Here is a 26,386-nt window from a genome sequence, read left to right on the forward strand (position 1 = left end):
GACAACTTTTTAGAAATATCTCCAGCCCTGTGGAGGGAAGACATCTATCCCCTCTTTCACTGGCTCTTTTACTGAAGATATTTCAGGCTTCCATGGCAACAAGTCACCTTTCCCAATCAGACACTTGTTTCCTAGTCTTTCCTGGAGAGCCCTTAACGTCACTCAGGCGATCACAGCCATGTACAGGCAGGTAGCTGCAGATAGATATCTGCCTAGGTAGGTCTTGCTTTATTAAATTGAAGCCAACCTATGACCAAGCAGGAGAAGATTCTGTGATGCACCAAAGGATTTACTATAAGGTCCTTTCCATTCCTTCCTGTATGTTAACTTGGGACAGGTGTAGGGAAGAGCTTTACCCTCTCCACAGAGTAGCTGTTAGAATCCATGGCAGTTCAAAACATGCCCTAGAGTGACACTAGAGTGTCTGAGGCCCTTAAAAAAAAAATCTGCATTCCCTTCTGTTCACAGGGGTTTCTAGAAGCAGGATTCCAGGAGAACGAGGGTTTAAGCTATTTAGTTTCTTCTACCCTTGGGTCAGCCTAAGCTTTCTCCACAAACTGGGAGCATGTGTGCTTATGACTGCTGGCATTACTGGACTCTGGCCATCCCAGTGACTCTCATTCCACAGGAGCAGCTACAGTGATTTGGAAAGTTACACAGTGCTTAGCTGCTAGCAGCTGCCTCTGAGAGAGTATTTATATCTATGTAGTTCACAAATGTAGCTCAAACCTATTTAACTCCTCGCTAATGGGATCATAATTTAATATAAGTGCAAAGAGTAAATTCAATAATGCATGCATATAACATTCGGAGTTGAAAGCTGTGAGTCACTTTACTAAGGATCTAACAATGCTAGTGATTGAAACCTATTGATGAGCCTCTGTGGTAAAGCAGCAGCCCCAGAAGCAGCTTTTAGATATGTGCGTAAATCCAGTAGCATTTCCAAATGAGAACTTCTCAGATTCAAAGCAATAGACCCCTTGATTCCACAGGTTATGATTTTCACTGATGGATTTCTGCCAAACTGGGCCTCTGTTCAACCTCCCCCGTCTAGAATCTAAAACCATTATGGGTTGTGGACTATTTTACACAACCTAATTTGTCTGGGGAAACTTTGCACCCAATTTGTCCCTGACAGCTAGAAAGAAAGGGCTTAGGGAAGATGCCAAGTTCTTGTTAAGTCAGTTTTGGTTAAAATGTGGCCACAGATATTTCCCAAGTACATAATTGGCATGATTCACTTTGAAGACCTGTTTTAAGAGCCATTAAAATCCAAACTATGAAATTTGGTTGTGTTTTATTATGTATAATTGTGTTTCCTGTAGTTCATCCCAATGCCAGTAAGAAAGAGGGGTATAGGCTGAGAAGACAGAGAGAAACCAATCTTTACCACAAACTCTATGACGAGTTTCTGAAGACATCTACTTCATTCCCCTGACTCTAGGCAAAATACGCTTTTGAGAGTCCAGTCTGACGGATGCTATCATCCTCCTTCATCCCCAAAAGACATCCTTTGACCATTATCCGTAGAAAAATAATCCATCTTATCTTACACCCAAATAGATTGCAACAAGTGGGGTCCATATATCAGATCTGAAAGCTGACTACTGGTCGCCACACCAGGGCATATACCACCGTCTTCTAGCATGCATCCTAGCATCCACGCATCTGCACCCCCAAAAGTAATGCTAGGCAGGACACACTAGAGATCTTACTATATATATTAAAGTAATAGAAAGTATTATAAGTAATTATAAAGTATACATATACTATATATATATATATATATATTAAAGTCATGTATGCTACTGGCTTTGGTCTGTTATTTGAGAAATATTTGCTTCAAGGCCAGATAAAATTAAGCAATAAGGTGAATCCAGCACTTGGACCACCCTTTTGCCACCTCTGACCAATGGGAATTTGTCTCATGTGCCAAGGGCCAAATGCTATACCGCTCTCTAGGTAGTCAAAAGAGAATGGATTTCAATTGTTCTCCATAAAAGAAATCTGCCCCCTCCCTGCTCCACCAATCCCAACTCCCACCCTCACCAAATGTATTTCACTTGCTTCAAATGTTTCAAAACTGTGGTTCTATATCCATCCCTCCAAGCGAGGGGAAACCAAAGGGCTGGATCTTAGAGGGCAGAAAAGGCATAGACATACACCTTTCACTCTCTGCCATGGCAACAGTGTCTTTCCTCCAGACAATTGTATAACAGCGTTCTTACCTTCAGGCTTTTCACTCCTGCTTCTCTTTCTGTAGCTCTGGTGTTGGATATTTGGTCATTATTTGTCAATAAGAAACACATTCAAGTTATCAAGATAACACCAAAGGCAAATAATCATGTCCTAATCATAGAAATCTGTATTAAGGCCACGCTGTCAATTTCAAAAATCACTAGGATGGAATAACTTTAAGAATGTTTTCTTTCTGGATTACGACTTTTTTTTCCCCCGGTGGTAAAATTTATCCTTTAACACCATCTGTCAAATGCAATGGTTTTGGCAGCCACTGGACTTGTTCACTTCTTAAGGCAAAAAAGTCCCTTGCTTGAAGCAGCCACTTGAGAGAAAGTGAGGATTTGCTTTTGGGAGGAAGACCTGAGAAAGCCTGAGTAAGTTCAAGGAGCAAATTTAGTCACTACCAGGAAAGAAAATGGTCAGGTTCTTCATACTTCCAGGAAGCAGTACCAGCACAGAGACATGCAAACCAACGAAGAGCATGACATACTCACCCTACTCCTTGCTCCCAAACCAGTCTCGGGAATTCACAGGAACTTCTGCTAAGACCCAGGGAGTGCCATCCATCTGCAATGAGTCTTGCCTACACACATAACAGTGTCAATCAAAAGTCATTGGGATCCATTTTAACCCTGGGTATCCAAAATGTCTACCTTTTGGGTGGCTCCTGCCAATAAAAGGTCCATCTTGTTGCAGGCAAAAGGCAGATGCAGATTCATATCCATTACTCAAGGCCCAAGAATGTCAAAGAATTCTGGGTGTGGAAGAGAAGTGGTTAAGAGACGGTGGCATAGGAGAGGAGAATTGTAGACATACATGGAAGAAGAAGAAATACACACAAGACTGAAGATCTCATTTATATATATATATGGGAAACACAGCACAACCTCATTCATCTAATGTACTACTAAATAGTAGGAAGCGGAGGGAATTTGGAAATGGGCTGTCCTGAAGTGTAACTTTTTACTACCTTTGAAGAGAAGGCTTGCTAAGCAAATGCATGGAATTTAGAAAAAAAAAAAAAAAAAGATTGCCAGGGATAGGGACAAGAAACATGTTTGAATTTCTTATGAGAACATACTTCTGAGGTACTTTAAAAGCACCCATGTGAAAAGAAGCACAACTAATTTTAAGTGCAAGCTACTTTTTGAATCTATCAAAACAAGTTCTTCTCTAAACTCATATTTGTTAGTTTATTCTAACCTAACTAGCCTGTTGCCGCCGAGTTGATTCCGACTCATAGCGGCCCTGTAGGACAGAGTAGAGCTGCCCCATAGGGTTTCCAAGGCTGGAAACTTTACCGAAGCAAACTGCCACATCTTTCTCCCATGAAGCGGCTGGTGGGTTTGAAGCACCGACCTTTTGGTTAGCAGCCAAGAGCTTAACCACTATGCCACCAAGGCTCCTTTAGTGTATTCTAGTCCCTATATATTTTCAAAGATGATAAAACTGCATTTCTGTAGCACTAATTCTCTAAGTCATAATGATCATCCAATCATTTCCTTAAATAATGAAGATTTAACTGCATATCCTATTCTCATCCCTTACTTCTCCATATGCCTTACAGCTCAAGGCGCAGAACATACAAATCTCATTGCAGTCAAAGGGTTCAGAATGGTTCCATTTAAAGCATTCTGTTCAATGGTCCCAACAGTATGCAAGTCTTACTTGTCAGACTATGTGTGCTGATTTTCCCGCTTAGAGAATGTGGGCAGTAGAAATCTACTTAAATCCTTGGATAGAATTAAAGCCAGGTAGAATTTTAGGGTGAGGTGGAGTAGGGTTTGTAATACCTTGCAATATCAAGTCACCCCAGGCATGGATAGCTTGTTTCACTGACTGAGCCCCTCTTATAAGGTAATGATAGATGGGAAAGCCAAGCTGGCACCCTTTACTCAGAGAATGAGGCAGAGTGGGGTGGTGGTGGTGGTGGTGGTGGTGGTGGTGGTGGTGGTTAGGAGAATGCAAAGTCTGAGGCAACAGGCAGCTGTGGAGGGCAGCTGATGTGTCTATGTGGTAATCCATCGGCTAAATCCCCATTCGGGTGTGACTTACAGTGACAGACTTTCACTGGGTGTGTCACAAACCCCTGGTGATAAGGGTTTAGCGCTGAAACCACCTACTGGCTCTTAATTACCACATTTGCACAGGCGTTGTAATAAGGCACTAACACAAATGGGTGATTTGCAGTTTGCAGGTTAAAAATTCCGAAACCACAGCTCTAATTTCTGTGATCCTTGCCTGTGTATTTAGAGTCCATCAAGGAAGGATCAACTTTGCTTTGTTTAGGCCCTATTAGGCTAGGTTTAGGAAATTGGTAAAACCAAGCAATATGTAGGTCTGAGTCAGTGACTGACCTTGATCTTAATTCCTTATATTTGGAAACTGAAAATAACACAAATAATGCTTTCATTAGTTCAAGCATGTACATGATTAAAATAGCCTGAAAAGATGCTGATTATTTCCATAGAATAGTACATTTTCTAGAATAGGCTCAGAATGTGTAATGTCACATGCAGAGGGGAAAAGGTCAACAATTTAATATAATTGCCCATTTACCGTTATTTAAAGGTTGCAGGAGAGAGAGATTAGTTATATAGGTATTTCTCCCTCTTCTGGTTTCAGAGATAATAGGCTTGAAAGCAGTTTTGAAAAAGTAAAAGCACTCATAAATGTCAGGCTTTGTGATTATTGTCATTTTTAGTAATCAGTACTGAGGGCTGGAATGGCTTAAATATGCCATTTGCCTTGTAACCAAGGTGGTTGAGAATGAACCTGCCTCTTATGGAAACACATCACATGCAATCAGATTCACATTGCTCATTGGATGGATACATGTGATAAATTACCTTCTGCAATATTATCGCAGTAGGTGACCCTGAAAGCCAGCAGAGATTTGTGACAGCATTAGCTGTGTGACCTTCTCAAAGTCACCACTATCTCTGGGCCTCACTTGTTCTGTGAACTGATGGTATATTCAATAGTCAATTGTCCTGTTAACTGTGGATAAGATACAATAAAGAGGTGTAATTCTCAAGCCATTTCCCTAATACAGTAAAACGTCACTGATTTGAACTAAACAGAAGGGAAGGATTGTCTGAGTGAGCAAAGAGAGGCCTGAATTATAAAATAGGTTTGAAGAACGACAGTTTTATTACTTTCAGTCTAGTTTGTAATTCACACGGACTAGAAAATGTTGCCCTAGTGGAAGTCCTCATGAGAACTACCTTAGTAAATAAGTTCGTAATTGACTGTGATTAAATCGAATAAATGCTTCAAACATTTGAAAAGGGTTTGTTTTCTTAAGGAAAAATTCATGTGGCAATCTAATCTAAACTCTCCATTTGCTTAGCAAACCTCTCTTGTCCCCATCCCTGATAATAGAAAAAAAAACACAGACTCATCCCTGTCCAATTTATCGGGCTCCAAATTAATGAGGTTTCACTGCCATTTCTACCTCCTTCTCCACTGATTTGTTTTTAGCATCACCACCAAATAGTAGTAAAACAGATTCAGATTCATCTCTTGCCCCTTCTCTTGCTCACTCCCAGAAAACAGCAGGTAGCAAGGAGGAAGATAATAAAGGCAAGTTCCTTGATAATCCAGAAATGGAATAAGCAATCGTTGGATATGCAGAACTGATCATACTGTTAGCCATAGTTGAGGAACAGGTTGAGTTATTTCATGAGGCTGGCTGAAGGAGTGACCAAGAAAAGTGATTTGAAAGAGACCTGGCAGGTAGCACTATGGCCAATGAAGTTGAAAATATTTCAGATCTACTGAAATAGCTTTCTATTTGCAAATCAGATAATCTGGAAATCATGGGCTGCCAAGAAAGTTATGTGGTAAAAACTTTGCAGCAGTATCAGCTGAGGGAAAAAAAAGCTTGAGTGGTGGTGTAATTAACACATAGCTGGTCTAAAGTTTTAGGGATCTTCGTGATACCAAAACATCTGAGTGAAGGGTAAGAATTCAGTGAAATACGTGCAGTTTTTGTTCATGTAACATCAAACGTCGGGTTATTCGAAAACTTCTGGGCACTTGGCATCATGTGGCTGTGTTGGAGTCATCTTGATACAGTCCATGGCTCCTTTTCAACCATACTGAGTGTGAAGGATGAATTCGTGAGAGCACTGTATCCACTCCAGCTCAATTTTTCACTCTGCAACTCACTTGGATGGTACAGTTAGGTTCTCATGGCCTGCTAATTACATGAGAAAAAGACCAGGAAGAAGGTGCTAAGTACTTTGGGCACCAGGGTAGTCACTGCAAAATTCGAATGAGCCAATACCTTGGCGAAACTGTCAATGTCATCAGTTCACACTGGTGGCAAAGGAAGTTACTGCTTTTTGACACAGAGTAAAACCTTGATTAATTGGAATCCATAAGGGATGAATGGAATTTTCAATAAGAATACTCATTTTGTTTCATTCTTGGCTAATAATTTTTTTTTTCCCTTAGAATGCTTGTATCCACTTTCTCACCTCAGGGAAGCAGCTTCTAATGTTTGAAGGTCAATCCAGATGGAGAAGAGATAGGAGACAGAGCTGACTGTGAGCTCACCCCAAGGTCATCTCTTGGCAAGTGATTTAAAAAAATCAACTCCTTGCAGTCTTCTTTTTGGGTACTACGGATGCTTTCTCATCAAAATGGAGTGCTGGGGGCGGAGGGAGGGCAATAATTCGGTTAGCTGGCGTATTGGTTAGGTGAGTTCTGGTTAATCAAGGTTTTACAATAAAAGGCCTCACCAGTATCTGGTAAGATTGTGTGATGAAGAAAAGTGGTTTGCAAGTTGTATGAAAGTGCTCTGGATCAGTGTTTCCAAACCCATATTCTACTGCAGACTGGCAAACTAACTTTTCCATCAGGGTTCTGAGGAACAGAGAGGGAACGAGAGGAGCAGACGTGTAACCATTGTCTCTGAAGGAGAAAAGTTTTAGCTTGCCTGTCTGTTGGTCTGTGGTTGGGAAACACTGTTCTTCACCTCCAGATGCCCATGGTATCTTGGTTGTACAAGAGCCAATCTTATAGGCTTCAATATAATTCTCATGCCCCTTGGCCATGGAGGATTCTGTTTTCAGGTCCTCTCCTGTACTTACCCAAAGTGTCTTTCCATCGCTTGGTATCATGGCTTCTGAGCTTGCCCCTATCTTTCGTTGCTTGGACGATGGCTATTCATTCATTCTAGCCCTGAAGAGTATTAAGGAGCCAAAGGAATGCCATAAGATGGGATTTCTCATGATGGCAGCCTGGATAACAATTAGACCTACCTGAATCAAGAACATGGCTAAGGAGAAGCCAAATCAGGGATTCATACACACATAGTATCACAGAAACGACGCATTTGTTTAAAATATACAAAATGTCTTTGCAAAGTCAATGTATGAGGTGGCCTATTGAAGAAAGACCCCATTTAACTTGAAACCGAGCTTGTCCTTTTGGCTTTCAAGTTAAATGGGGCCTGCTTAAATGGACCATCACATATAGAGAGCAACATCTCATCACTCATACACAGAATTGAAGAAGCCAACCCTAATCGACCAACCAAGCTTTGTGAGTAACCATCACATCCTAGGGGAAAAAAAAAAGGCTATAACCTGACTTTTCAGTAGATTGATCTAATAATTTCTCATACCACTCAACTGAGGCAGGCGAGGACAGCCTCACAGGAAAGCCTTGGACTTTTGAAAGCCTAGGGCAATGAAACACACATTGTGGCCTTTGTAAGGCAACCAGTCTAGTGTGTGAAGGGAGGGAAGGGGTGTGGACGGGGAGCCTCTGTCTGGGAGTTTAAGAAGGGACCCAAGTTAGATCAAAAATGTGGGCAGCGCCCTAAAGTCTTTCTGGTTCCCAAAGCTGCCAGGCAGGGGAATAACCTGGTCATTCCACTTTATGTGTGAGTCTTGTGGTGCTCTCTCCTCAATAATAAGATAACAGTCTTGCCGATTACTCGTCACTAAGGGTACCCGGTTGTGGTGACATTGAGGCTGACCTTGGAGTCACCGCCCCCGCTGCCGCACTCTCCTTTGTCGTACCACCATTTGTTTTTCAATTTGTCCAAGAGGCCTTGCTCATTCAGTTTTAATACTGCCAGGTTAACAGCATTTCTTGAAACGATAAAACATAACTTGTAAGAAAATGCACAAATGCTTAGGAAATCGTTAACGTATAAAAAGGAGCACAAGAGGACAAATTGGCTAAATTTCACAGAACGTGGAGCTATAAGAATGTCTGTACAGCAAATACAGGGTTAAATATTGGAAGGTGGCATGGAGGATAACATTTGCTCAAAACTGAAGTGTGCGGGATGGGGAAATTGTCTTTGAGAAAAAAGTAACAAGAACACCACATCCATGCAATTAACATTCGTCACATATGGCACCGTAACTTGGCTTTTACCATTGAAATTGAAAAAGCCGTTGAACTGTAAAATTAAAACAGCAACAAACAGTCAGAGAGGACAACACAGAGAGAGAACATTAAAAAAATGGATGCATTAAATAGATGAAACCATAATTTACCGTCTTATTTAACTCCATGGAATATTGTAGGTTTTAAACTTTGAAATGTTACCTCAAAATCCACAAGAAAGAAAATGACAACAAAATGCATCAGGGTAGGTGGAATACTATAACAACACGGATATTGTTATATTATTCCACCCACCTTAATGCTGAGCCTTTAGGGGTTGCCACACCATAGCCTTTGGAATCCAGATTTCCACCAACTTTCATCGTATCACACGGTTTTCTCTGCTCAATGTACTCATTCATGGTTGACTCCAGCAGGAAGGCGAACTTTCCCTTGGACTTTCGCACACGGGCCACTCCATCTGCCGTTGTTTTGGTAAACACAGATGGCTCTGCAGATTTCATGTAAGACCACATTTTCTCATAGACAGCAATTTTGGACCTCTGCAATGAAGAGATAAGAATTCTTGGAGCTACTAGATTTTAAAACTGGAAAAGCCAGTGGTTTTCAAACATTCTTGACTGCAGCCCACAGTAAGAAAAACATGTTACATTGCAACCCAGTAGACCCATACAAAAATATGCAAACATATTTTTGAGACAGAAAACCCACTAACCCATTGCCATTGAGTCGATTCCGACTCATAGCCACCCTATAGGACCGGGTAGAACTGCACCATAGAGTTTCTAAGAAGCACCTGGTGGATTCAAACTGCTGACCTTTTGGTTAGCAGCTGTAGCACTTAACCACTACGCCACCAGAGACAGAGGTTCCTCAAAACCATACTCACCCTTGTTCTGTGTGATGCTTTCTGATATTTTCTATTCTATTCAAATTCACTTCTTTTTTTTTAGCCGAAGGAGAGCATTTATTTGTTTATACTTTAAAACTCCCAAGAGAGTAAAAATAGTTTCCATACTGGTTTTGAATGGGTCATGCGTTGGATACATTTTGGGAACTGGCTAATTGTCCTAAACCATCTCAATTTATTCTGTTTATCCCCATCCCAGATCCACTCTTTGCTCATCTTTGCCCTGGGAGCCTGATCCTTTAGTACTGCTTCACAGGCTCTCTTGGCACCTGGCTTCTAGTGGGAAGCACCAGCAGAAGAAGATAGGAGTTTGGGAGGAGAGGGTGGTTGGGGCTTTCCTTCCCCATTTTCTATTGTTACTGTGTTCCCACAGTGGCCATAGCCTCCATGATTACAGCTGTGTCAAAGGTTCCCACTTCCATGGCTCCAGCTCTCAATACAGTCTCAGGACTATTGACATTGATTACATTCTTCATGTTGTGCAACTTTTGTCACTATCCTTTTCCAAATAATTCCACCACTCTGTACATAAACTCAAGGCCCCCTAAACAAAAATTCACTCCTCCCCCTCCCTTCTACCCCTGGTAACTACTAATATGCTTTGGTTTCTGTATATTGGCTTATTTCATATGAGATCACACAGTATTTGTCTTCTGGCGACTGATTTATTTCGCTCAGCACAAATATTTTCAAGGTTTATCCAAGTTGTGGCATGAGCAGGACTTCATTTCTCTTCATGGTTGAGTAATGTTCCATTGTGTTTATATATATATATATATACACCACCTTTTGTGTATCCTTTTATCTGTTGATGGACATTTAAGTTATTTCCAACTTTTGGCTATTGTGAAAAGCGCTGCAATGAACATTGGTTTACCGGTTTCTGTTTGCATTCCTGCTTTCACTTCTTCTGGATATTTACTTAGGGTTGGGATTGCTGGGTCATATGGTAGTTCTATGTTCAACTTTTTGAGGAACCACCAAACTGTTTTTCACAGTCGCTGTACCATTTCACATTCCCACTAGCAATGGATGAGGGTTCCAGTTTCTCCACAACCAACGCACATTGTTTTTAAATCACTGACATTCTAATGGAGGTGAGATGGTATCTCATTGTGGTTTTGACAATGGGTTTGGTTTTTTTTGAACATCTTTTCATGTGCTTGTTGGCCATTTGAATATCTTCTTCGGTGAACTGTCTGTTCAAGTCCTTTGCCCATTTTTTGATTTGTCTTTTTGTTGTTAAGTTGTAGAAGTTATACATATATGTGTGTGTTTGTGTGTGTGTGTGTATATACATATATATAGGATATTAGACCCTTATCTGAAATATGGCTCCTGAGAATTTTCTCCCAATCTGTAGGTTGTCTTTTCACTTTAGTGATGTACACAACTATTTAATTTTTATGAGGCCCCATCTATTTTGTCTTTTGCTGCTCATGCTTTTATTGTCACATTTGACAGTCCACTGTTAAGAACTAGGGCCCTCAGCCATATTCCTCCTATACTTTCTTCTAGGAATTTTATGGTTTTAATTTTCACATATAGGTCCTGGATCCATTTTGAATTGTTTTTTTGTGTATGGTGTGAGGAATGGATCCTGATTCATTCTTCTGAGCGTGGAAATCCAATTTTCCCAGCACCATTCATTGAAGAGATTCGTCCTTGCCCATTGAATGGATTTAGTACCCTTGTCAAAAATCAGTTGACCATAGAAGTATGGATTTATTTCTGGACTCTAAATTCTATTCCATTGGTCTCTATGTCTATTATTATGCCAGTACCAAGCTGTTTTAATTACTGCAGCTTTACAGTATGTTTTGAAATCAGGAAGTATGAGTCCTCTTACTTCATTTTTCTTCTTCAAAATTGCTTCTGTTATTCAGAATCCCTTGCCTTCCACATAAATTTGAGGATTGGCTTTTGCATTTGTACAAGGAAGGCTGTTGGAACTTGGATGGGGGCTGCATTGAATTTATATTTAATTCACTTTTAAGCAACACTGTTCATGACCCCATAAATTGATTTCATTATCCCACTAATGAGTTACAACCCAGTTCAAAGATACTTAGTTCAGTCTTCCTCTCAAAGAAGAAATATTCCCTACATCCTGCTATGCTATTATCTAGTACCTGCTTGAAAAAGCCCATTGGAACAGAGCGTATAACCATTTTCAGTAGCTCACTTCAGCATGGGACACCAATTATTCTAAGAAAGTACTTATTCTAACTGAACTTTGTTTCTCTGTACCTCCCACCCTATAGTACTATCCGCTGTTGTTCTTAGCTCGTGACGTTGTTCTTAGCTCAGTCCCTGACTCATGGTGACCCCATGTGTTATAGAGAATTGCTCCATAGAGTTTTCATGGCTGTAATCTTTATGAAAGCAGTTTGCCAGGCATTTTTGGTTACTATCCACTAGAGCTATGAAAAATAATTATGTTTCTTCTTCTACATGACAATCCTCCAAACAGTGTAAGGCTATTACTCTGCCCCCCTGTCTCATTCCTTCATCAGGCTAAACTCCACCAATGTCTAATACTGTTTCCATAACCCTCACAATTTTGGAGTTTCTCCCGCAGACACATTCTGGTTGGTGATGCCTCTCTTAAATTGGAGTGTCCAGAAATAAACATTGCATCCCAGATATAGCACCAGGGCAGAGTGAAAACAAAAACAAACTCTTTGCTTCCTGTTATTGGAGCATTATTCTTCTATCAGTGCTGTCTGAGTTTACATTAACATATTTGGTCATACATCCATCCTTTCAACAAGTATTTATTGAGCACCTATTATATATAAGGCACTTTATTAGAGGTGTGACTATAACAGAATGGCCTCAGGTTGAGGCCAAACCAAAGCTGCTAGTTCTTTCTACCAAGCCAAGTCTCTTTTGTGTTTACTTGTGGAATTTTTAATTGAATGACATTAAATTTCATCTCAATTCAGGTGATCCTTAAAACATACTAAATACTGTGTTTTCAGCTCTGCATTATATATCCTGGAAAATATGAAGGAAGCATACTCTCAATGCCCCCAGGAGCTTTCAGTTGAGATGGGGAGCTAGATACTTAGGAATGAAAACTGTGGAAAAAATTCTAAGGTGCTATTTGACTAGAGGTGACATAGCATGGTAGAAACCATAAACATATATCATATTTTCAAATTTCCTTTTATGATGCTTCCTGGCCCCTACACTAGATTTTTTTTTTATTGTTTACTTGCTCTTCTCTGGACCTCTGCTAGCTGCATCGCGTTTGTCTTGAGGCCTGCTTGGGAACTCCCAGAGCTATCACCATGGAAATTAAACATGGTATTTAAGGCAATCAGATCCTTACTCAGGCCCATACGGAGTGACTGAAATTTCTCACTGAGATTGGATCATGCTTAGTGTCATGGATGGAATTGTGTCCCCCCAAAATGTGTGTCAACTTGGTTAGGCCATGATTCCCAGTATTGTGTAGTTGTCCTCCATTTTGTGATTGTAATTTTATGCTAAAGAGGATTAGGGTGGGATTGTAACACCCTTACCCAGGTCACATCCCTGATCCAATGTAAAGGGGGTTTCTCTGGGGTGTGGCCTGTACCACATTTTATCTCTCAAGAGAGAAAAAGGAAAGGGAAGTGAGCAGAGAGGCGGGACCTCATACCACCAAGAAAGCAGTGATGGCAGCAGAGCACATCCTTTGGACCCAGGGTCCCTGTGCAGAGAAGCTCCTAATCCAGGGGAAGATTGATGAGAAGGCCAACCAAGAGAGAAAGCCTTCCCCTGGAGCCGACACCCTGAATTTGGACTTTTAGCCTACTTCACTGTGAGGAAATAAATTTCTCTTTGTTAAAGCCATCCACTTGTGGTATTTCTGTTATGGCAGCACTAGACAACTAAGGCACTTAGTTCTCATGAAGAACAGCAAAAAGAGCCAGTGTGGCTGAAATAGAATGAGCAAAGGAGAGAGTGGTAGGGAATGAGTTTAGAATGACAAGAGGCCAGATCTTACAGGGCTCTGTAGGTCGTGGTAAAAAGTTTGGATTTGTTTTAAATGTGATGGGAAGCTATTGGAAGATGTTGATTAGAGGTGTGATAAGCTCTAATTTAAATTTTAAAGGATTATTCTGGCTTCTGTGTGGAGAATAGACTAAGGAGGGCCAAAGTCGAAGCAATTAGAACAGGAGGCTATTCTAATAGTCTGGGGGAGAGATGAGTGTGGTTTGAACCAGGGTGGGTAATGGGGTGGCGAGAAGAAGTTGGACTCAAGATATGTTTTGGGGAGACAGCTACCAAGCTTTGCTGATGGACTTCTCCACCTGATGATTCTAAAGATACTTTCAGATTGAATATTTCCAAACCAAATTTATTATCTTCCTTATGTAACTTGGCTCTCCTAAATTCTGTCAGTAAACTACCAAAATCGAAGCTAGAAAATTTGGTTCTAACTCTTCCCTTGGCCCCTGATTATGTCATACTTATTCTAATTTAGAAATGTCAATGGAATATGTCCTTTCATTGTCTTTCCTTTCTCATTAGCATTGCCCTGGGTCAGGCTTCCATTATTTTTTTGGTCTGGACTATGTTGTTGTTAGCTGCTGTCAAGTCAGCCCCCGACTCATGGCGACCCCATCCACAACGGAACAAAATGCTGCCCGGTCCTCCGCCATCCCCATGATCTCACGGCTGAGTTTTGGAAGTAGATTGCCAGGCCTTTCTTCCTAGTACATCTTAATCTGGAAGCTCCACTGAAACTTGTCCGGCATCATAGCAGCACTCAAGCCTTTACTGACAGATGCGTGGTGCCTGTGTTTGAGGTGCATTGGCTGGGAATTGAACCCACCAGTTCTCCTGCACGGAAGACCGAGAATTCTACCCCTGAACCACCACTGCCCTTTGCCTGAACTATATTGCCTCCTAACTGGTCTCTCTGCTTGCTTCATCTCTCTTTTCAATTTATCCTCCAGCTATCCCTTCAAAATACAAATCTGATCAATTTACTTCCTTCTTTAAAATTCTGTGATCATTCCCTAATACCTACAGGACAAAATTCAAACTCTTATATATGATATTCAGGAGTCTTTATGATCTCGACTACACTTTCCTATGATCCAGTCACACCGGACTACTCACCGTTCATGGAAATATGCCATACACTTTTATGTCTTATGCGTTTGATTATGCTTTGCTTCTGCTTGAATTATCCCTAACTGAAGAACTTCCATTCATCTTACAAGATCAAAAGCAACTGTTAAGCTTTCTGTGAAATCTTCCCTGACCCTCTATGGCCCCCATGAAAGCTCTTCCTCAGCTGCCCTCCCAAAGCGCTTTGCTCATACCCTTGCTGTGGAGCTTAATTACTATATTACATTCAGGTGAGTCGGCTATGTGTCATTCTGAGCCATGTTACTGAGTGTTTCTCGAGGACAAAGTCCATGCCTTACTCGTTTTCGTATTTTTCTTGGCAGCCAGCACAACGCCTGATACGTGGTAGGTGCTCACGGTACCTTTGGTTAATAACTGAAGCTTAGGCCTGATTAGAGTAACAACTAGATTGTTGGTCAAAGATATCAAAAAGTTGATTAAAAAAAATGACTACCAGCACTAGCTTTACATTGTGAAATCCTAGAGCTGAAGTTACTCTAAAGATCATTGGGTCCAATCCTCTGCTAAACCAACCAGGATAAACACTTTACAACCCTTCTCTTTTTTATGCTACTCAGACTGCCTTTGATGCCCACACCAATGACTTTTTCCTGTAATAATCAAGGCCTTTTAATATTGAAATCTCATTCATTGTCATTTATATTCATTCCACACCACATTATCCTCATCTGATACAAAAAACAATTTGTGAGCATCATAACGAAATGCATTCTCAATGACTCTCTTAACTATTTTATCTCAATAGGAATCTCCTGGTCAGTTCCCCATAGAATTAAAAAATACTAAATAATTTAGATGCCCAGAAAGATACAAAAATAATGTAAGAATACCTGTGTACCCACCACCGAGCTTAAGAAAGAAAATATTATGTGGTTGAAGCCCGCCTATGCGCCCTTCCCTAATTGCATACGTTTCCCTGCTTCCCAAAGGTAACCACTATAATGAATTTGGTTTTTATCGTTCCCCTGCATCTCTTTATACCTTTACTAGAATAAGCACATCTCCTTTGTAATGACTGCATAGCATTTCAACCTATGAACATACTATAGTTTATTTACCCAGTCTCCTTTGAAGGACACATAGATCGGTTCCAGTTTGGTGGCCTTATAGACACCACTGTGTATCTTTGTGCACTTGGAGGTACTTAGTGTTCCTCATCTTGCCCCAGTCAGACCTGAGTACACAAGAGGGGTTCAGACCAGTTTGTCTCTTACACTATTTCCTTCCAAAGATAAATTTATAGGCCAAGGGCAAAGGGGTCCATGAATTCTGATTCAAGTACACTATAACTTGGATTCATTTACTTCATTTATTTGAGCTTTTTGATTGCTGATACAGATTTAAAAAGTTTACTCCTTTAGGTAATTGTGCATTTCTAGGAGAATAAATGGCAGTGTTTTAAGTGGGCCCTTTAAACATGTGTCGTGTACATGTGGCAGATATTAATGAATACAGTAAATGAAAAATTAATTCGTGGCAGAAATGATTGGCCCCTGGTTGATGACTAAATTCTGAAGGAGGTTAGAAGGGGGAAAAAGAAACAGTGCATAAGTGAGAAAAATTAAGCTGAAACGTTTATCTTCCTAACTGGCATTTAAGTGGCAGTATAACATTCAGACCTAAAAGAAGGAAAAAAAAAATCACTAGTATTTTTTTTTTATTCTGTCTTATTTTGGCTGAAATACTGAAGGCAATAAAGGGATTGAATCTTAGCTTAATCATCTGGAAAAAATTAAAAAAATTATGGACCGAATGTGTAATAGCAAGTTCATTTCTCTCTAACCTGCCATGATTCGTTTATTTCATCTCACAGAGCATTTTGTACCCAAGAAGGAACAAACAACAGCTATGCAGAGAGGATAGAGGAAGAATAGATTAACCAGAAACAGTAGGTAACGTAGAGCCTTATTCATTCGTGGACTCAACAGTCACTGTTCCAACTATTTGTAATAAATCATGAAGGTCAACAATATGGAGAAATTTGTCTTCTTGTTGAGGCGAAAATTTGAATCTTGGGCTCTGCAAGGCTGGTACATTGGAAGCAAGTTAACTAGTTAGTGAATGCACTGAGCCCACTACGCAGACCTGGTGTCTTCTTGCACTGATGTTGGTTGCTCCTAGTCATTGTGCATACATTAGCTCTCCAGTGACACAAATGCTCCTCTGTAGAGCCACATGAGTACAAGGTAACTGTCTGGTGCAGTGGTTGAGTGTGTGGAGTCACACTGCCTGGGTCTGAATCCTACTTCCTAGCTGCATAAAATTATCTAACCTCTATGTGTCTCAACTTCCTCCTCTGTAAAATGAAGATGATTTCATAAAAGTTCCTGCCTCAAACTTTTATTGGAAGAAATGAGATGTATTAGTATATGTATTTCACCTAGAACAGTACCTGGCACACAGGAAGTGGTAAGAAACATTACTCATTTTTGTAGTAAAGAAAGTATCATTTGTTCTAGTGGCAGAGTTTAATAGTTTTATAAATGACTTCAATCCGGTATTCACAGCATCAGCTCATTTTCATCAGCGTAATTTACATATTTGGGCCTCCAGACACATCCCTGGTGAATGTCTGTCTTCGGCAAGTATCATTATCATTTGACTTTGGATTTTTAAAAATTTGTTGGAGGGGGGGAAATGGATAAGATGGCCAATTTTCCTTTTAAATTTATGTTTTATAGTTTAGTTGAGGTTTATACATTATAAAATCCTCAATAACCAGAACACTGCTGTTGGGGAGACTGAGTGAACGGAATTTTCTGCTTTCTTAAGAGTTAAAATAGAGTATCCACTTAGTCAATAGAATTTCCAGCTGGAGTCAGTAGAATAATAGAATTTTAGAGTTGGAAGAGACTTTAAAAGCCATCTCAGTCAGCCTCTCACCCAGTGTAACAATGGCTTCTCTGTTCAAATACTTCTAGTGATGAGGCACTCACTAGCTCAGGCGGTAGCTTATTTTATGGTGGGACAGTTCAAGTTAAGAAGAAGTTCTTTTTGTTGAAACGACATCTTTCATGAACCCCTGTCTCTTCCTCTTCAGTCCTTTTTCTGCCTTCTGCTTGGACTAGGTACTCCCTTCTGTCTACTTCCCTTTTCTAGCAGCCCCCGAGTTGACCCTGACTCATGGCGAACCCATGAGTGTCTGAGTAGAGAACTGTACTCCATAGGGTTTTCTTTTTTTTTTTTTTTTGAACATTTTATTGTTGTTTAGGTGAAAGTTTATAGAGCAAATTATCATGGGGTTTTCAATGGCTGATTTTTTGGAAGTAGATTGCTGGGACTTCCTTCCAAAGTGCTTCTGTGTGAACTTGAGTCTCCAACCTTTTGGTTAGTAACCAAGTGCGTTAACCATTTGCACCACACGGGGACTCTTTTCTCCATAGTGTTGTTAGGTGCGATCAAGTTGATGCCGATTCACAGTGACCCCAGTGACAAAGTAGAGCTGCCGCATAGGGTTTTTAAGGCTGTAATTTTTATGGGTGCAGATTGCCAGGTCTTTCACCCCTGGAGCCACTGAGTGGGTTTGAAGCACCAACCCTTTAGTTAGTAGCCAAGTGCTTACCTGTTACACCACCAGGGCTCCCTTCCTCCATTATAAAGCCAAAAAACCAAACTCGTTGCCGTCAAGTCAATTCCTACTCATAGCAACCCTACAGGACAGAGTAGAACTGCCCCACAGGGTTTCCAAGGAGTGGCTGGTGAATTTGAACTGCTGACCTTTTGGTTAGCAGCTGGGCTCTTAACCACTGTGCCACCAGGGCTCCTTCTCTATTATGGGTAGCACTAATTACATTGTTTTGTAATGGTCACCCTCAGCAGGCTCTATGCCCCTTGAGAGCAGGCGTCACGGCTGTCTCTGCATCTCCAGTGACTAGCATAATGCCTTGCACATAGCAAGTGCTCACTCTAGGTCTGTGGGATGAATGAATGCAGAAATTGAAGTTCCACCCACTAGTCCTAATTCTGCCCTCTGTAGTGATACAGGATAAATATGCTGTCTTTCCCACACGACCAAAGCCTGAAGACTGCCACCACCATGTCAACTGTTAATCATCTCTTTTGCAGGCTAAACATCCTGAGGGCCTTCATTTGTTACTTGTGTGACATGAATTCCAGTCTTCCCCAACTTTATGGTCACCGTATTCTGAATGCTTTCTAATTTTTCAAAGTCCCTTCTACTCTCCAACCTTTTGATCAGTAGCTGAGCGCATTAACCATTTGCACCACACAGGGACTCTTTTCTCCATAATATTGCTGGCTCCCAGCATTGACCACAGTATGATAGAGTGACACTAGTACAAAGGACAGTGGGACCAGCTCTTCCCGTGTTCTGATCACAAGCACAATTATTCACTTTGACAGGAAATCAGTAGATACTTCCTTGATATGCTGACAGTCCAGAATTAACTGAATTGGCCAAATAGACCAATAAATTGGAAGCATAACTGTCAACAGAGGCATAATCTGCTAATTCACTTACGGTGTGAATTTACTTTCAGAGTTCAGGTAAAGTATTACATAATTTTGCAAAGAGGGTATTGCTGCTTGTGACATCAGTTCGTCCCAAACATGTACAATGTATCCTGAGTGAATAATATGAGAGGTTAGACTGAAGGAAAGGTCAGAGGAATATGGGTTTAGGCATTTCGTATCCCAGTGTTCCTCAAAGAGGCTAATAGGGGGAATAGGCTGGCTTTATGTAATTATTTAGTTTCTGGCCACTGTTGCCACCATGAAGAAGCCCTGGTGGTACAGTGGTTAAAGTGCTCAGCTACTAACCAAAAAGTCGGCAGTTCAAACCCACCAACTGCTCTGTGGGAGAAAGATACGGTAGTCTGCTTCTATAAAGATTACAGCCCTAGAAATCCTATGGAGCAGGTCTACTCTGTCCTATAGGGTCGTTATGAGCTGGAATCAACTCAACGGCAGTGAGTTTGGTTTTCTGGTTTTTGGTTGCCACCATGCCTATATTTTCCAACTCTATCACTGTACATGTACAGGACTAGCTCTGTACATGCATGTCAGAGAGAAGGTAGATTTGGCTTTGGGGTCCACAGACTCTACCCTTCTACTCCCATTTTCTTGTCTGCCTCCCTCAGAGACCCAACCTGTACCCCTTTTCTGGCATCAGCACTTTTGGCCCTTAGGGAAGTGTTCACTGATATATATAAGGGCTTCTGTTACCCTGGAGCAAAACATCACTTTTATTTGAATAGGGTATTAGTTAGATTAAAAAGCTTAGCATCCTAAAAAGGAAAGTGGGCTTCTTGGCACTGTAAAAGTTACCTTTTAGGGGCTGGAGAAGGCCTACCCTGTGTATAGGACACTGAGGAAGAGGAACATGACAAGAGTTTCAAACAAAAATGCCTTCCCTTCACTCATTTTTGCCTCCCCTAATTTTATTGTGGACCATTTGATGCTTTGGTAAAGCAGAGGGCCAACAAAAATGAGGGAAGTCCTCTGTGAGATGGATTGACACGGTAGCTTCAACAATGGACTCGAGCGTGCCACCAATCATGAAGATGGCACAGGACCAGGCAACGTTTTCCTCTGTTATACATAAGGTAAGTCGGAGTTGACTTGATGGCAACTAACAAGAACATTTACTGCCTAACAATTTGGCCAATTTCTTCTCTAGATTGTACCTTTAACGAAGACAGTGTAATTAATAACTATAATCTGCTTTTTTTTTTTCCTGAATCTTTTAGCCCCCTTTGAAATTTCTACTTTTAATAAAGGCTCAGGTGGCATTGCTAAAAAAAAAAAAACAAAAACAAATTCGAAAGGGTAGCTTTGGGCCTTTGTCTGCCTGAACTGAGAATTTACAGAACTGGTGTGCGCCCCTTGTGCCCTCCCTAACATTCAGGGACAAATGTTGCCTCATTGAATTTCTCAAATACTGAGATCTGGACAGGTGATCCTTATAAAACAAGAAGGAAAGTAAGTTGGTAATGCAACTGCTCTAGAAAGCTCCTAACCTTCACCTCTTCTTTCCCCTCTTTACCTTTCCTAATGCTTAATAGGATTGGAAGAGGACAATGTGCTTTTGTGTCCTAGTGGGGTGAACAGGGTAGGAGAATTGGAAGAGGGAAAAAAGTGGATAGGGTGGGCACATTCTCAAGTTCTTTAACATGGTTTGTCATGGATTCAATTGTGTCCCCCCAAAATTTATGTGTCAACTTGGCTAGTCCATGATTCCCAGTATTGTGTGATTGTCCACCATTTTTTCATCTGATATGATTTTCCTATGTGTTGTAAACCTTACCTCTATGATGTTAATGAGGTGGGATTAGAGACAGTTATGTTAATGAGGCAGGACTCAATCTATAAGATTAGGTTGTGTTTTAAGTCAATCTCTTTTGAGATATAAAAGAGAAAAGCAAGCAGAGAGACATGGGGACCACATACCACCAAGAAAGAAGCGCCAGAAGCATAGCGCGTCCTTTGGACCCAGGGTCCCTGTACTGAGAAACTCCTCGACCAGGGGAAGATGATGACAAGGACCTTCCCCCAGAGCTGACAGAGAGAAAAAGCCTTCCTCTGGAGCTAGCACCCTGAATTTGGACTTCTAGCCTCCTAGATTGTGAGGGAGTAAATTTATGTTTGTTAAAGCCATCCACTTGTGGTATTTCTGCTATAGCAGCACTAGATGACTAACACATGGTTATAAGTATCAGGTCTGTGGAAATTCTTTAAGTTGCAACCCTGACAGTAGAAATTTCAGGCACTGGTTTAGGTCCACAAAGGGGAGATTTTTGTGGCAAAAGTGTTGCCCCTCATAGGATCTTTCAAGTATTTCCCTTCCTTATTCAGAGAGGCTTTGGATTTGCCATTCCCAGAAGCAGGAGATAGTTGAATTTCTTTAAAACTTACATTTGCATTAGGGTTTCTGATTGCCAAGGTGATTTTACACACACCATCTCAGTTAAACCCCACAGTGACCCCGTGAGGCAGGGGCAGCAAGTATTTGTTCATTGCTTAATCCGCATCACCTAGAATGGTGTCCGGTGGCCAACAACCATAAACAAAACTAAAACAACGAACCAATTGCTATGGAGTTGATTCCGACTCATGGTAACCTCAGGAAAACAACATTGACACCTAATAGAGCTCTGGCATCCAGTAGATCTCCGTAAATATTTGTTGAACAAATGAGTGAATTCCCGTTTTATAGATGATGGAATGGAGGGTGAGAGAGGGTAAGTGCAGTGGCAGAGTTAAGAAGTGCCATGGAGGGCTTTAGCAACCTCCTCATTTCCATCAACTTACTCCAAGGTTACCACAGAGAAACAAGTCTGGTAAACACTGTGTACTTGCTATGGAAATGTAGCTTCCAGAGAAGTCCCAACCAGAATGCTACCCCAAAGAGACTCCTGTATAGAAATTCAGGGGTTGCTTGGCTCAATAACTTGCTCTAGGTCACACAGTGAGTGAGAAACAAAGCTGAGACTCCATCCAAGCCTGCTGAATTCAAGGCCATACACAGATCTTTCCACTACAACCTCCTCTTCTGTTCTAACACTGACAATATCCTTTTTGATGGGCGAGATGGGCGAGAGTAACTCACCTTCAAAAACATTTTTTATTTCCTGTCCAAGCTTTTTTTTTTTTTTTTTGAAATCATGGTAAATTGTAAATTAACCCCAACTCCCTCCCCATCCGGTGAAGGCACTGGAATAAGTGAACGTTCTTGTCACCCATTGTAACCCTGCCACAGGCCACTAGCATCCACACTTCACCACGTGAAGGGATGAGAGTAATTTGGGGCAGGAGGGGAAGTGCACACCTGGCTTGCCAAATGCGTCTGACACATGTTTTCCCTGCATACCTGCTTTGAAGAAATCAGTGGCTCCAGTGAGGGACATTTGGCAAAAGGAGTCAGTTTTACAATTGTTTTCCCCCTAAAGCAAAGGAAATGATTTCTATTTTGACTTGGAGCAAGGGACACAGGAAATGATTTCATTTCTAAAGCATGGCCAAAACTCCAATTTCATTGACTTTCCTTCACTTTGGTTTGCACATTTCTAAATGGTCAGACAAGTACTGCTTGTCAGTTTCCTTTTGCTTCAGACAGCAACTGCCATGTGACTGTGTATTGGTGGAAGCAGGGGGACGCGGGGGAAAGAAATACTGGTTTCTATTCTTAGATTTTTCTATTGGTATGGTATGAGCCTGGCTGAGTTATTTTGGGGGCTGGGCTTTGAGATCACTTCAGTGAGTTGGAGGTCACCTTTTGCCTAGCTACTGAGTTTTGCACTCATTCCAAATGCCTTTGCCTAACACTTTCAAACTGTTCTAAAACCTAGGGAAAGATTTCCTTCCAACACGAGGAGTGCTATTTCAGATGTCTCCTTTCCAAAGGTGTAGGTGACAAGCCAGCTAAGTTTCTAGCGACCTTTCTAGTGTCCCTCCCTGGCATGTGAAGTCAGATTACTATTCTGATTTGTCTTTTTCTTCCCTTGCCAAGTCAGGTTTAGAATATTCCAGCGGGTTAAAAGTAGCATCTATGGCTAGATGGCTTTGAAAGCCAGAGTCAACAAACTCTCGGAGAAAACGTTTCTAAGGTGCCATTGCTCTATTCTGGGAGAATTGAGGAAGGGACACAGTATCTTCTACCCCAATGGCTCGCAACCAATTTTGCCCCCTTCAGGGGACTATTTGGCCATGTCTGGAGACATTTTTTATCACCACAATTGGGAGCAGGAGGTGCTGCTGGCATCTAGTGGGTGGAGGCCAGGGATGCTTCTAAACACAGGACACACACGCCACATTCCACAACAAAGTCAGTAGTGCCATTGTGAGCAATCCTGGTCTATGGGCTTTGATGGAGCCACCACTAAGTTAGGAAAACAACGATAACTAACATTTAATTGAGTGTGTACTTTGTTCCAGTTTCTGTTGTGTTTTACATGTGTTAAGTCATGTAATCCTCACAACTCTATGAAGTGGATTAAATTACCACATTAAAAAAAAATGCAGAAACAGGCACAGAGAAGTTAAGTAACTTTTCCAAGGCCACACAGCTAGTAAGTAGTGGAGCTGGGAACTCACTTATGCCAGTTGGCTCCAGAGTCTGTGCTCTCAAATAGTATCCTATTCCCAGGTGGGTTAAGGAATGATTGTAAGCCATACACAAGCGCTGGACTGAGTCCACACAAATTCTGCTTGAAGCGATGCCTATACTTTAGCATAACTTCAAGGGGCATGTTATTTCTATTACTTCCACCCTAAAATGTGAGATAGGGGGCCAAGGTGTCTTTACCTTAATGTACATGAAAGTCTCACTTTTTAAACCGGAAGTCAACAAATTCATTATTTACTCTTTATTTTGAAAATGAAAATACATAAATATGGACTACTAGGGCTGTTATCAGGCAAAACTATGAGTCAAATTTTATTTTCTGTCCTCCTCCGTATTTTTCATACCCCCAACTGGACAGTACCACCTTCTCACCATTTGTCCTACCAGGTACAATATACCCTCCCTCCTGTTCTCAGAAAAGGATTAAAAACATTCACACTGAGATAGAAATGATGGACAGCAGCTTAAAGTGTGATCCCCTTGCAGAAGAACTTGCATTATAGTAAGGACCAAAACATTAAACTAAGGGAATGATAGCCTAATGGCAGAATTTCAGGCCCATCAACTGGTTAAGGGAGATTTGTGTGTGTTGGAAAGCTGACTTCGCTATCTGCCCGTACCTTCAGATGGCAGGCTCTGATTTGGAGACAGAGAATGGGCCACAGAGGAACGGTGTACCTGCCACTATTAACTAAAGTCAAGTCTCAAATTCTCTGACCCCCAAGGAACGACCTGCCATGGCTGTTGACTGCTCCAGAGTCACTTCCCTCAGCCTGCTAGAGTTCTATTTTTCAATGACATTTCATTTTCAGCAATCCAGAGCCTATCATCCATGACCAATCAGATTTCACTTTCTAATTGTCTTTTTATTTTCCATAACTAATATATTTAAAAGAGAAGTTCAATACTCTTGTTATTCTTGGATCAATTAATTATAGTGTAGAAGTTAAACCTGACAGTGCTTACCCTAGTGAGTGAGAGGAAAAAAGGTTCTACTATGAAGGAGAAAGATCTATCCTGGAGTTACATTCTTTAGGGTTTCCACAGTGGCTGTTTCTTCCACATCCTCAGAGCAAGAATTATTTTTATACTAAGAAAACAGAAGGTAATAAAAAAAAAAAAAAAGAGAGCAATTTGCTCAGGGATATCCAGAAGAGCTCAAAAGTTCTACCTAGAATCTTTGGGGCAGTTAGTTTCCCACAAGACAAGCTGGAACTCATCTGAAGAGACGTTCTCTTAAAGCCAGCTCATCTGTCCTCTATCTGTAGGTAACATATACCTGGGGAGCTACTGTGATTTTTATTTAATTGGCCTGAGGTGGGAGGCCAACATTTTTTTATTGAGGTAAAATTTGTATGACAAAATTAACCATTAGCCATTTTAAAGTGTATAATTTGGTGGTATTTAGTACATTCACTATGTTGTGCATCCATCACCTCTATCTAGTTCCAAGACGTTTTCGTCACCCCCAAAAGAAACCTGTGTGCCCATTAAGCAGCCACTCCCCAACCCTCCCTCCCCCCAGCTCCTGGAAGCAGAGGTGGATTAAGCATTAAGCAAGGTAGGCAGGGGCTTATAGTAAGCAAGGTTTGCACGGGCTTACTTGTGTTTACTTACTAAACTGTGGTGCACAATTTCAAGGATGTAGTGAAACCCATGTGAAATTGTGCACTGCAGTGAGTAAGTAAACACAAATAAGCCCAAGTGTACCTTGCTTATTGGGTAATCTGTCCCAGCTTGGAAGCCACTAATGTTTCTTTCTCTATGAATTTGCCTATTCTAGATATTTCACATAGCTGGGCTCATACAGGAAACCCTGGTGGTGTAGTGGTTAAGAGCTACGGCTGCTAACCAAAAAGTTGGCAGTTTGAATCCATCAGGCACTCCTTAGGAACCCTACGGGGCAGTTCTACTCTGTCCTTTGGGTCCCTATGAGTCAGAATCGACTCGACGGCAATGGGTTTGGTTTTGGTTTGGGCTCATACAATATTTGTCCTTTTGTGTTTGGCTTTTTTCACTTGGCATAATGTTTTCAAGGTTTATCCATATCGTAGCATGAATCAGTACTTCGTTTCTTTCTGTGGATGAATAATATTCCATTGTATGGATGTACCACATCTTGTTTATCTATTCATTGGTTGATGGATATTTGGGTTGTTTCCATCTTTTGGCTATCATCACTAGTACTCCTCCGCACATTCGTGTACCCAACATTTTTAAAAAAGCTCGCCAGGTTATTCTACTATACAACCTGGGCATAAAACAATTGACAAAGATTCTGCAGCAGCAGCAACTACCTGTAAGTTATTGCAATGAACGCTAAGAATGAGAGGGCTACCATATTAATTACTAAGTGTGTCAGCAATGGTGCCTCACACTTTATGTACATGATTGCTAATCCTTAAAATGACCTTATGAGGTAACTGGTATTTATAGAAGTTATTTTACTGGTCCAAGATTAGCCAGCCAGTTAAATGTACAGCCTTGACCTCTCCTCTATATGCCAGACTTGTTTATCTAACTGCCTACCTGACATCTCCACTCGGATAACTCATAGGGACCTCCAAACTTAGCGTGGTCAAAATGGAACTCTTGACTCTCCCCTAACCCACCTGCTACTCCTCCAGTGT

General features: G+C 41.1%; 1 protein-coding gene across 5 annotated transcripts in view; it reads right to left on the reverse strand.

The window, feature by feature from the left end:
• The window catches only part of GRIA3 (glutamate ionotropic receptor AMPA type subunit 3), a 328,994-nt gene that overhangs the window by 16,624 nt on the left and 285,984 nt on the right, over positions 1-26,386 (reverse strand). For 2 of the 5 annotated variants that reach the window (XM_049871366.1, XM_049871364.1), the window contains exons 13-14: positions 8,908-9,155; positions 8,234-8,348 (exon numbers count right to left, since the gene is read on the reverse strand). In XM_049871366.1, the coding sequence (XP_049727323.1) occupies positions 8,234-8,348; positions 8,908-9,155 (363 nt within the window). Of the gene's footprint in view, positions 1-4,771; positions 6,899-6,989; positions 8,349-8,907; positions 9,156-26,386 lie in introns of those variants that run through there. The other 3 variants (XM_049871362.1, XM_049871363.1, XR_007515752.1) reach the window with 2 other exon arrangements.

Source organism: Elephas maximus, chromosome X, assembly GCF_024166365.1.
Source record: "Elephas maximus indicus isolate mEleMax1 chromosome X, mEleMax1 primary haplotype, whole genome shotgun sequence".
NCBI lineage: Eukaryota > Metazoa > Chordata > Mammalia > Proboscidea > Elephantidae > Elephas > Elephas maximus.